The 10,902-nt window shown below is 52.4% G+C and overlaps 2 protein-coding genes across 2 annotated transcripts in view; one reads left to right on the top strand and one right to left on the bottom strand.

The window, feature by feature from the left end:
• The window catches only part of ADGRA2 (adhesion G protein-coupled receptor A2), a 46,687-nt gene extending 45,921 nt beyond the window's left edge, over window positions 1–766 (top strand). Inside the window, exon 20 of the mRNA XM_004696502.4 lies at window positions 8–766. Within this exon, the coding sequence (XP_004696559.1) occupies window positions 8–610 (603 nt within the window). The 3' untranslated portion in view covers window positions 611–766. The remainder of the gene's footprint in view (window positions 1–7) is intronic.
• Window positions 767–2,088: 1,322 nt separating this feature from the next.
• Window positions 2,089–5,934, bottom strand: BRF2 (BRF2 RNA polymerase III transcription initiation factor subunit). The gene is made up of 4 exons (XM_004696503.3): window positions 5,704–5,934; window positions 5,166–5,225; window positions 4,160–4,481; window positions 2,089–3,295 (listed from the first exon to the last, which is right to left on the bottom strand). The coding sequence occupies exons 1-4, from the start codon at window positions 5,900–5,902 to the stop codon at window positions 2,584–2,586; spliced, it is 1,293 nt and encodes a 430-aa protein (XP_004696560.2). The 5' UTR covers window positions 5,903–5,934; the 3' UTR covers window positions 2,089–2,583.
• Between the last annotated feature and the right edge of the window lie 4,968 nt (window positions 5,935–10,902).

Genomic DNA, 10,902 nt, shown 5'->3' with positions numbered 1-10,902 from the left:
CTGCAAGCTCACCAACCTGCAGCTGGCCCAGAGCCAGGGGGCCGAGGCCGCGCCCCGCGGGGAAGGGGAGCCGGAGCCCACGGGCTCGCGGGGCAGCCTGGCGCCACGCCACCCCAACAACTTGCCCCATGGGCGCCGAGTGCACAAGAGTCGGGCCAAGGGACACCGTGCGGGGGAAGCGGGCGGCAAGAACCGGCTGAAGGCCCTGCGCGGGGGCGCGGCGGCCGCGGCCTCGGAGCTGCTGAGCAGCGAGAGCGGCAGTCTGCACCACAGCCCATCCGACAGCTACCCGGGCAGCAGCCGCAACAGCCCGGGCGCCGGGCGCCAGCACGAGGGCGAGCCCATGCTCACGCCGTCCGAGGGCAGCGACACCAGCGCCGCGCCGCTCCCCGGGGCGGGCCGGCCGGGCCAGCGGCGCTGCACCAGCCGCGACAGCCTCAAGGGCGGCGGGGCGCTGGAGGAGAGCAAGCGCCGCTCCTACCCGCTCAACGCGGCCAGTCTGAACGGCGTCCCCAAGGTGGGCAAATACGACCTCAGCATGACGGGCGCGGAGGCCACTGGCGGAGGCTGCATGAAGACGGGCCTCTGGAAGAGCGAGACCACCGTCTAGGATGGGGGTGGGCACTGGAGAACAAGCTGGCCTCGAGCCCCTCCAAGGTGTCTCTTAGAAGGGGCGGGATGGGTGACCGCATCTGCTCTAGGTCCTGGAGGCAAGAAGCTGCCACTTCCCAAGAGGGTGATCCCTCCGGGGTAGCGACGGACAATCGCTAGACGTGTGTGATACATTTCTGTCCCGGCGCAGGCTAGTTCTGGTCGCCTTATTGGTGCCTATTGGTGTTGGGGAGAAAGCCCCCACTGAGCCCACAGTGACCTATAACCACGGTGGCAGGGCTCTGCGCAGCCCAGGTGGGCTCCTCCATAGGTACTCCACCACCCACCCACATTGCCTCAATGATCCCCACCAGCCTCGTCAGGATACCCCAGTAGGAGTCTGGGAACTGCCTGCTCTCCTCTATTCACTACCTTCCTAGACCTTGGGCCTCCACCCACCCAGGTTTTGGCTATGGGAGGGGCCAGCCTAGTGGATGAGCCAGGTGACAAGAATAAGGCGCTGCTTTTCAGGTGAACTACGCAAGGGAGGGTGGGGCACGGCAGCTGTCAGAGATTATCCAGGGGCGAGTGAGGTAGGCTAGTGGAAGGGGATGAAAAAAACATTCTGAGCAGCACCTAAACCTATGCAGGGCTCAGAGGCACACTTTAGGACAAAGCGTTAGACCTAAAACTGACTCTGCCAGTTGTCAGGAATTGCAGGAAGTAGAGGGTGCTAGTACTTGGGGTAGAATCCAGTCACGGCCTCAATGTGGTCTGAAGAGGGGCTCTGATGGATGGCTGCTGGTGGTTACTGGCAGAAACAATGTCCATTACCAGGCCCAAGGAATCGAGGAGGAATGTGCCCTTGCCTCATTGAGGCCACATGGAAGAACCACGCCCAACCACACACGCCCAACCACACAATCTTTAGAACCAGTGGACCCCCCCCAAAACATCAAACTGGTTCTGGACTCAAGTCAAACTGCAAAGCAGTGCCTAGAAGCCCTGAGCTCATCTGGGTCCTTGTCTCTTCCACTTAGCAACACCAGCACCTGTAAGCAAGCACCAGCCTTTTATCACAGGCCAAATGCAGGTGGAGGGAACCTTGGGCCTGCATAGTAGAGCAAGCCTGGCCCTGGTCCCCTCCCAAGCTCAATGCCACCACAGCACAAATCATAAGGGAAGAGGAGGGGAGCCCACACTTAGGATGGATCCTGTTATTTATGCTTGCTGCACAGACAATATTAGGGAAAAGAGAAAAAAAAAGCTTTCTATTATTCTTCCACATATGCTGGCTGCTGTTTACATACCCTGCCAATGCCTTAGCACTGGAGAGCTTTTTGCAATATGCTGGGGAAAGGGGAGGGAGGGACTGAAAAGTGCCAAAGAAAACACATTTTTAAAAGCTCGGGTTTTATACAATAGAATGTTTTCTAGCAGATGCCTCTTGTTTTAATATATTAAAATTTTGCAAAACCTTCAGAGCTAGAACCAGAGTACACCAACGATTCTTTTATTATGAGGAATCTCACAACACCACACACACAAAGACCAACACCTGTGAACGGACAGACACCTGTGCCTGCTCCTGAAGGGTGCTACCACTGGAAATGCCCTAGGTTCCGCCAACAGCAGGGAAACCCATCAGGTCTGCAGAGGCAGCAGCGTGTCTAATTCAAAGTGTGAGCAGAAGCGCACGTAATACTTTCCCAATGGCGTAAGAACAAAGCCACCCCCCTGCAAATGAACGTATGTAACTTGCTCTCGGACATCGAGGTGGCTCTGGTCACCATGGGAGTACCCATGGTCATTCCCTGCGTCCTGACTTCTACTCAGAACCTGGGGCTGAACGCATCATACTGCCGTTCTGGGTTCCTTCACACAAGAAATAACAAACAAAACCCAAGAAATAATGAATTTATCTAGAAACGATTGGGCCCGTTATCAAGCTGCTGTCAGAATGGGGTGTGAAGAGCGCATGTGGGGTGTGCATCAGGGCTGGTTAGGAACATCCTTGGTGGCCAGTCCAGCAGCTTGGGCTCTCTGAAAGTCCTCAACTTCCTCGGGGCTGCGCAGATACTGCTCTATCTCACTGTCAGAGATATCCTCATCTCCAGTGACTGGGCGAACAGTGGGTGGGAGACGGGGCTGCTTTCGGGGCTTCAGCATGCAAGGAGGGAGGAGAAGGCCAGGACTAGCTGGGCGCTTCCCCAGAGGCAAATCTAAGGAACTATTCCCCACCTCCTCTTCCATCCTTGGCTGTGGGCCACTCGATTGGGCCTCCCTCTCTCCTGTTCCATCCAGAAAGGCCTTGTGGATCAGAGTGTGGCGGTGCTGCAGAAGGTCCTCAATGTGCTTCACCACAGAGCGTTTGTTGAGTTTCAAGATCCGCAACCAGACTAAGTGCTCAGACATCTTCAGCAGCACAGCCAGCAGCTCCTGCAGGCGGGCAGCAGCAGGGTAGGGCAGATCCACATTTGCCACTTGACAAAACCGGGCAAGGGAACACGCCAGACGTCCTGATGGGTGTAGGGACTGCCAGGCCAGGAAAGCAGCTGCAGTGATGACTGGCAGAGGGTGTCGCCCAGTCACCAGCCATGTGTCATTCGCCAGCTCCACTATCTGCAATGTCCGCGACAGCATCCTCTCTTTGTCTTCCACAAACTTGGCTGGCATACACGGGGTGGGCTGGAACAGTTTGAAGCTGAAACAACCAAAATGAGGACAGGTCTCAGAAAGGATTTCTTTTCCAAGGAGAGGAAGCACAGTGCACTCAAGATGGAGAGGCTTTTCCCTCAGGAACACACAAGCTTGCTGAGCAGCAAGTTTCTACCAGGCTAGTCTTGCTTCCTAGGTGAAGGGAGAGGGACTACAGAAAGCAGCTAGCAGTTATTAAGCACCCCCTGGTAGCCATTACTCCGAGTGCTTCACAAATGCTCTCACTTAATCCACACCACTACATCTATCAACTCCCATTTGTAATTCCAAACCAGACTCACAAGACTCTCCAGGACAGAACCGAACTGCTCCTGTGGGCTCAGTAACTACAGGAAAAAGCCTTATCTTTTGCCCATGGAACACCTGGTGGTTTTGAACAGCTGACCCCGCAATTTAGTTAGGGGGAAAAACGTGTCCACAGTCACTAGCTAGTAAGAAACCAACCTTCAAACTCAACACCTTTGACACCAAAGATGATCCACCACTAGGGAGTTGATTCCTACTCACAGCAACCTGGTAGGACACAGTAGAACTGCTCCACAGGGTTTCTGAAGCAGACCGCCTCATCTTTCTCCTGTGGAGAGGCTGGTGAGCCCAACCACCTACCTTTCAGCTAACAGTCAGGTACGTAACCTATTAGAACATTACAAAAATATAAAATGGGACTCAAAGTTATTAGTACTGGGGAATAAAGATAAGAAGTGAATTTCTCTCCTGCATCCTTTTAGCCAGGCTTTGGTTTAAACAAAGAAAAAAAAGCAGCCAATGGTCAGAGGATTGAGGTCTTAGAAACAAAACAGGCACCAATCCCTTGCCATCCCAACCCTGTGATTCCTGACTCGGCAGGTACCTGCTACAGTACGTCTTCACCAGCTCCGCCAAGCACAGAGATGGCACATCCAGGCCCAGAAGCTTCACTATCTGCATGTAGGCGCCAGAAAACACATCCAAGTCGGCATAGATCATGGTGCAGAGGGTTCCCATGGTTAGGGCCCAGTTATGCTGCCTGCAGGTGATCAAGACACAGCAGCCCACCAACACCTCCTTCTTTTGCAGCCTGGCAGCACGGATGCCAGGGTGACGGTATGCTTTTTGGTAGTAAGCAATTGCAGTGTCCTCAAATGTCGACGGCAACCGCAGAAGTCGACAGAGGTCTCTCACTCGAAGGAGGCCTGAGAAAACCCAGAGCTTTGGTTAGGGGCAGGTAGGGGTGGGGGGGGGCAGGTCAAAGGAGCTACTGTGTAGCTTCCAAAACGTTCTGCTAATGTGGCCTCAGATGCCAATCACAAATGCACCTTTCCACAATTACAGGAGTGACAGTGGTCTTTTTTTCCCCACCCCTAAAGGCACAATGGCATTTATGCAAACAAATCACATTTGAGCCCACCCTTTTTGGAGGCTTGACTCATCAGGGCCAGACCTAAGTTTTATCCAGGCTCCTGGAAGGCACCTCAAATGTGCCCTTGAGCAGACTCCAATCGTATTCTGAATCGCTGCCCCTCTAAGAACCATCCTCCCCCATCCTTCATTTCCAAATACCATTCTTGTCTACTCTGCACGACACCCAGGAGCCCTGTTGGTGCAGTGGTCAGCCCTGCCAGTGGCTCTGCATGAGAACGATGAGATCGCTGTATCGTTCTGAAAGGGTTACAGCCTCGAAACCCAGATAGGGAAGTTCTAGTGTCAGGTGAGGTTTTTAAGAGCTGGAATTGGCTCCACAGCACCCCCACCCCACCCCCCACACCAGGAACGCACCAAACTGGATAAGCAAGCTGGATAAGCAAGCGGCAAACTGGAAAAGCAAGCAGAAGGACTTATCCATGATGATCTTTAAAGACATTGTCACAAACTCTTACCTCGCTGCTGGCTGCGGCTAACTTGCTCATTTTCTCCGGTGCTTCGGCTATATGCTACCTCTGTAAAGACAATGGACATCAAATAGTTTACTTCGCCTTTAGGGCCCAGCACTAAAACAAATCAACGGTTCCAACTTTCCAATCGCCTTTTCGGGGCCTCTAACTCGGGCCATTTCCCTGGCTGCACATTTTGAGGGCTGCCTTGGTCAGGAATTTGAGCGCGGCGGTTGGGGGTGGGGGAAGATGCCAATTAGTGCTAAAAACGACTTGCTACAGTCCTAAAAAATTAACCCATAAGGCCTTCACCAGGCACAACCCAGGCAAGGTACACGCACCCAACACTTAAATCAGGCCTACTACGTAGTCCGGATTCGGTAAGCGCATAGGGCCGAGCGCCATCCGGGCCTCCGGCCGTTGGTCCGTTTACTCGGCGCGGTTTTCTCTCTCAGGGTTCGGTGCGCGCGGCAGTCAACGGGGGGATTAAAAAATATCCGCCCTTCGAGTCACCCGGCTGCCCCCCGCCCAAGCACACGGGTACCTCGGAGGTTGCCCTCGTCAGCGAAGGTGGTGGTGAGGATGCCCTCGGTGACGATGCAGCCGCAGTCGGAGCACACCAGCTGACTCTGAGAATAGTGCGAGTCCTCCACGAGCGCCCCGGAGCTGCAGTCGGGGCAGCGGCGTCCCCCCGGCACCGTGCAGCCTGCCCGGGGCCACCCTGGGGACCCGCCGGCACGCATGACCCCTTCAGCGAGCAAGCCCTCGGCTCCAACGACGCAACAAGATGGAGACGACCTGCCGAAGACCTGCCCTTTCCTCTTCCGGTAGGAGTGAGGCCCCGCCCGCCGCGATGTTGCGTCACTTCCGGTCGCGTCTCCGCTGACTCGGGCGGAAACCTTGGCTCGGAGACGAGGTTCCGAGGTTGCGCCGCGTCGCGGGGTTCCCTGGCTTTCCATGGTTTGTTTGGAAGGAGGGGTCGACGGGAAGTTAATTTTGACAAACTTTCTACAGACGAATATGACAGGCACGAAATGCTGAGCCCGGTCTTCGTTTCCCATTGCCAGTGAATGTTAGACATAGTAGAAAGGGCGTGAGAGGTATTGTAACTGGAGAGCAAGAAAACGTGTCCTATTTCCCAGGGCTTCCTCCCAAGCAGGTTCTTTCCCCTCTTTGAGACATCTTTTTGTCAACTTCAGAGTAAGGGAGTTTAATTAAAACACCCTGAGAGGGGAGGCACTAGGGCCTTTTGGTACACTGCAGAGTCCAAGCAAATGCAGGTGTTTTTAAAGTCAAGAGCTTTAAGAGGCTCAACGTTTGATTCTGGCCCCAAAGTTCCTGACTTGTAATAGGATATATCAAACTATCGAGCAAAACCGTGTCCCTAGTAATGTCATCACAGAAATGAATAGAATAACATGAAACACAAAACCAAGCTTACAAATGAGAATCTAGGGCGTCATATCTTAAAAGCCACCAAAAAGGAAATGTATTTCTTGCAAGTAAATACATCTTACTTATGCTCGTTTAAAATCTCTTAAAACTTGGAATTTTTAGTTTCAGTTGTGTCTACGATATAAAAAGGTTCAGACAATGACAAGCCAAGTGAGAGATAGGCAGTTAATAAGGCCCTTCTTGCCTTAATTCCTTATGGTTAGATGTATACTATACGTGACATTGCAGGCTCTGTGCTTTATGGCTGTGATCTCATTCTGGAGGGAGTTCTCTGTTACAGAATTAAGCTGGGGCTAAGTCTTGACCTCTGTAGAGAGTGTGAACCAAGTCACACCCTTTGTTTACTGGGGGGGGGGCATCTGTAAGACTACTAGAGAGTGTGACTTACAACAGCATCCTTCGTTTTCTTTGGGCATGTGGTTGGCTGAAAGACAAAAAGCACACCTCTATCCAAAGCCATTCCTTTGTGTGTAAGAGTCACGAGAGACACGGAAATATGAGGACCATGGGAAGGGCAACCTCCAAGACCTGTCTGAAGCAGCGGAGGCTTCCAACACCAGGTGCACCAGCAACTGTGGCACAGAGACTCAGGGGGCATCACAAGACTAAAAGGTACTTTCTCCTCATTTGGCCCAAGACTATGGAACTGTGAGACAGAGCAACAGATAGGCTGGCATCCTGGCCCACACAGACAGAAGCTAAGGGACTGTATGGCTGAGAAGCTAAGGCCCAAAGAGAGACTCGGCTGCAGGCTGAGGAGAGGTGTTGCTATGGACCAGTGACTGTAGGCTTACTTTGTACTGATCTTGTGGTCATCTAGTCACTTCCTTAACAAGCCGTCTTAATTGTGAGTACTACCTGAGTTCTGTGTGGTCATTGCAATGAGTTATTGAACCCACCATCGAAGTAGAGTAGTGGGTGAGGAACAGTTGGTGCTGGCACAGGTAAAGAAGGGTGGAGAGTGGAGGCTTATGGCAATAGGGAAGCCAGAGGAGGTCAGAGGTGGCCCCCACACTGTTTATTGCACAAAGGTCTGTCTGTGGTGCATTCACAGATGCAGGTGGGAGTAATCACAGCAAGGACTGGAAGTGTTTATGGAAAATTTGTGTTTCTCAGGCCGACAATGGAGATTTTCAGATAAGTCCCAGGCATGAACCGATTTTGGAAGCTATCATGGCCTCACTTTTAACCTTGCAGTTGGGAAACGGGGGTGGAGAATGAGGTCAGCGCTTTGTGTTGAGAAGAGTAAGTACACACGGACAGCTCCCACCTAGAATGAAGTGTACACTGTCAGCCCATTAACAACTAGGCATGCTCCCTCAAAGATACATGTCTCTTCTGGCTTCTTTAGGGTACCAAGGCATCATTATGAAACCTAGAACTAGAAGAAGGGGGGGAAAACCTCAAAAAGATAAAACTCTGTTTACCAGTCTGAGGAGAGGAGCAGACCAAGTACCTAGATGGCCCTAGTACCAAGTCCCTGTAACTCCTCAAATAGAGGACATGAGGCTCAAAAAGAAAGAATCCGATCAGGCAGGCCTATGTGGACTCTTTTGAAAGAGTCAGAAGCAATGAAATTGTGAATTCCCTAGACAACAGTGATCATCTCTGACCAAAAACATGCCTCATTTTCTTTAGAATGCAAACATCACATGTTACTTTTCTCTAAATATGGAAAGAGTTTCACAAGTCCTTCTTTTCTGCTCACAGATTCTCTGCAGCCTCTCCTCCCTCACTCCTGCAGCTAGGCCCCAGGGGGCTAGCAACACGCCGCTTCTGTGGACAGGGCCGACGGTTGACCCCTGCATACGAAGTAGCCAAGCTTCCACACCGGCCCCACGGGACAGTTAGCAGACGGTCACGGAGAGTTGTGGAACTTCAGTTTATTGTGATGGTGGTTAGGTTGGACTCTTAGCGCCTGAGATAGTTTATTGTGCCAGCCTGGCGGATAAACAGCCTGCCTAACACAGCGCCCCAAAGTACAACAGAACAAAACACAGCCCAGTCCTGCGCCATCCACGTTTTCACCGCTGTTGAGCCCATTGTTGCAGCCACCCTCCGTGTCAGTCTGTCTGGTTGAGGGCCTGCCTCTGTCTCACTGATCCTCCGCATTGGCAAGCATGCCGTCCTCTAGAATATCGACAGGAGTAGTGCAAAGACTGGCACCTTCAGAAGGCGGTCTGCACCTTCCGAAAGAAAGCAGTGACAAGACGGAAAGTTCCTTACACAGTGTCAGTCCCCTCTTTCCCTCCCCCGGTTCTCTTGCTTCTCAGACGGAGGGGGGCCATCCCTCCCCAAGAGACTGCCATCTCAACCTAGGAGAAGCCGGACTCCCTTAGAGAGGAACTCCATCCTGCACCCCAAAGCAGTGCATTGGGATCAACTCGATGGTACTTAACATCAACACGCCAGGGCTGGATCACACCAGGAAGCACCATCTCACTACCCCTCCTTTCCCCCTGCCCAAACTCCTGAACCAAGAAGCATATTAATTCCCAGAAATCCATTTCCTAACCTTTGAACTATCCACTGTCGTCCCACACCACAAGGGGCCGCAGCACAGCAGCAGCTGGTGGGTTTCGGCTTCTGAGGCCCCTCTCTGTAGATTGCCCCACTCGAGTCCTGCATGAGGTGGCATTTCTTTCTGGTTGCCCAGCAGGCAAATAGTAAGACACACACATGCACACACGCGCCTCTATTTTTGCACTGTCCATGAATTTTAAAGCCGTTGACGACCATACATCCCAAGTGGAGGGAACCGCATCCCTAAAAGGACTGTAATTAGCATTAGAAGTGGTTCCTGAATGCTTCCACAGAACACTTTCAGACCTCTCTCTTTTCCGGTTTTGTTTGGGCGGATAACTGTCAGCAGTCTGAAACCACCGCCTGCCCCACAGGCGGAAGATGGGCTCTACTCCCTAAACAGTTACAGTCTCGGAAACTCACAGGGTCAATTCGACCCTGTCCTAGAGGGTTGCTATCAGTCGGAATCGACTTGATGGCCGTGAGTTGAGAACCTCTTTTTTCTCTTTTAGTGATTTTGTTACAGAGCCATCCACCAATATCCCGATGGCAAAAGCCTTGAGATTACACTTTCTCCAATACTCATTGTAATATGGAAGAAGGGTTGGTTTAACTAGTCGAGGGGATTTACTCTTCCAGCCACAAGGGCATGATCTCCTCAGAGTCTAGAGCAGTGGTTCTCAGCCTTCCTAATGCTGCGACCCTTTCATGCAGTACCTCATGTTGCAGGGAGCCCCAACCATAAATGATTTCATTGCTACTTCATAACTAATTTTGCTACTGTTATGAATCATAATGTAAATATCTGATATGCAGGATGTGTTTTTTAAATTATCATTTTATTGGGGACTCTTACATCTCGTTACAATCCATTGATTGCATCAGGCATGTTTATACATACGTTGCCTTCATTCATTTGCAGACATTTACTTTCTATTGACTCCTTGGTATCGGCTCATTTTTTTCCTCTTCCTTTCCGACCATACTCCCTTGGTAGATTATAAATTATTATTTTCATGTTACACCGACCACTGTCTCCCTTCCCCCGTGTTTTCAGTTGTTCTTTGTCAGTCATTGTGATTGATTCCCCCCTTCTCCCTCCCGCCCCGCCCCCCCCCCCCCCCCCCCCCCCCCGTGCATTTTCATTGTTACAAATGGAACATCATTAAAGCATAGTGATTCATCACAAAACAGTATGTAATTATATATTGTGAAGTATTTCTTTCTAATGACAAGTAAATTAAAGTTTGTCTTGAAGCACAGTGCAGCATGGGTAACTCGTCTGGGGGCGCATCTGCAGGTGGGCCGACCCGCCCAGAGACGGCTAGAGGAGGGTGTCTCGGGTCCTAAGACCATGGGAAATGTTTTCCGATGGTCTTAGGCGGCCCCCGTGAAAGGGTCGTTCGACCCCCGAAGGGGTCTCGACCCACAGGTGGCGAGCGGCTGCGCAGGGCCCGTGGGTCGGACGTGCCGGAGGCGGGCGCGCGGGGAGCCGCCGGAGCCGCCGGAAGAGGGCGCCCTCGCCGAGCCGCTCTGCCGGGCGGGAGGAAGAGGGCTGACTCGCTGGTCCGCGCGGCGGGGACTCACCTGCACCGCCGCAGCGCTTCCGGCCTCGGCAGGGCCGCCAGGGCATGGACTGTGTGCCCCCGGCCCCCACCCAAGGAGTGTACCAGCCCTAACCTCTGTGCCTACAAATAGGACCCTGTTTTGTTTTGTTTTAAAAAGCTTTCATTTGTTAGTTAACAAGAAGATAACATGGCGGGGG

The sequence above is a fragment of the Echinops telfairi genome, unplaced genomic scaffold (assembly GCF_000313985.2).
Source record: "Echinops telfairi isolate 266 unplaced genomic scaffold, ASM31398v2 ScPeMD7_9;HRSCAF=40, whole genome shotgun sequence".
Classification (NCBI taxonomy): domain Eukaryota; kingdom Metazoa; phylum Chordata; class Mammalia; order Afrosoricida; family Tenrecidae; genus Echinops; species Echinops telfairi.
Note: the sequence above shows the minus strand (reverse complement) of the source record. Positions and strands in the feature narration are given on the sequence as shown.

Bases quoted from the DNA above. Each gene is read 5' to 3' on its own strand.
- BRF2 (XM_004696503.3), bottom strand. From the start codon at position 5,902: ATGCGTGCCGGCGGGTCCCCAGGGTGGCCCCGGGCAGGCTGCACGGTG. The intron at 5,226-5,703 runs GTACCCGTGTGC...TTGTCTTTACAG, and splicing joins TGACGAGGGCAACCTCCGAG to AGGTAGCATATAGCCGAAGC. The intron at 3,296-4,159 runs GTACCTGCCGAG...TGGTTGTTTCAG, and splicing joins GTGAAGACGTACTGTAGCAG to CTTCAAACTGTTCCAGCCCA.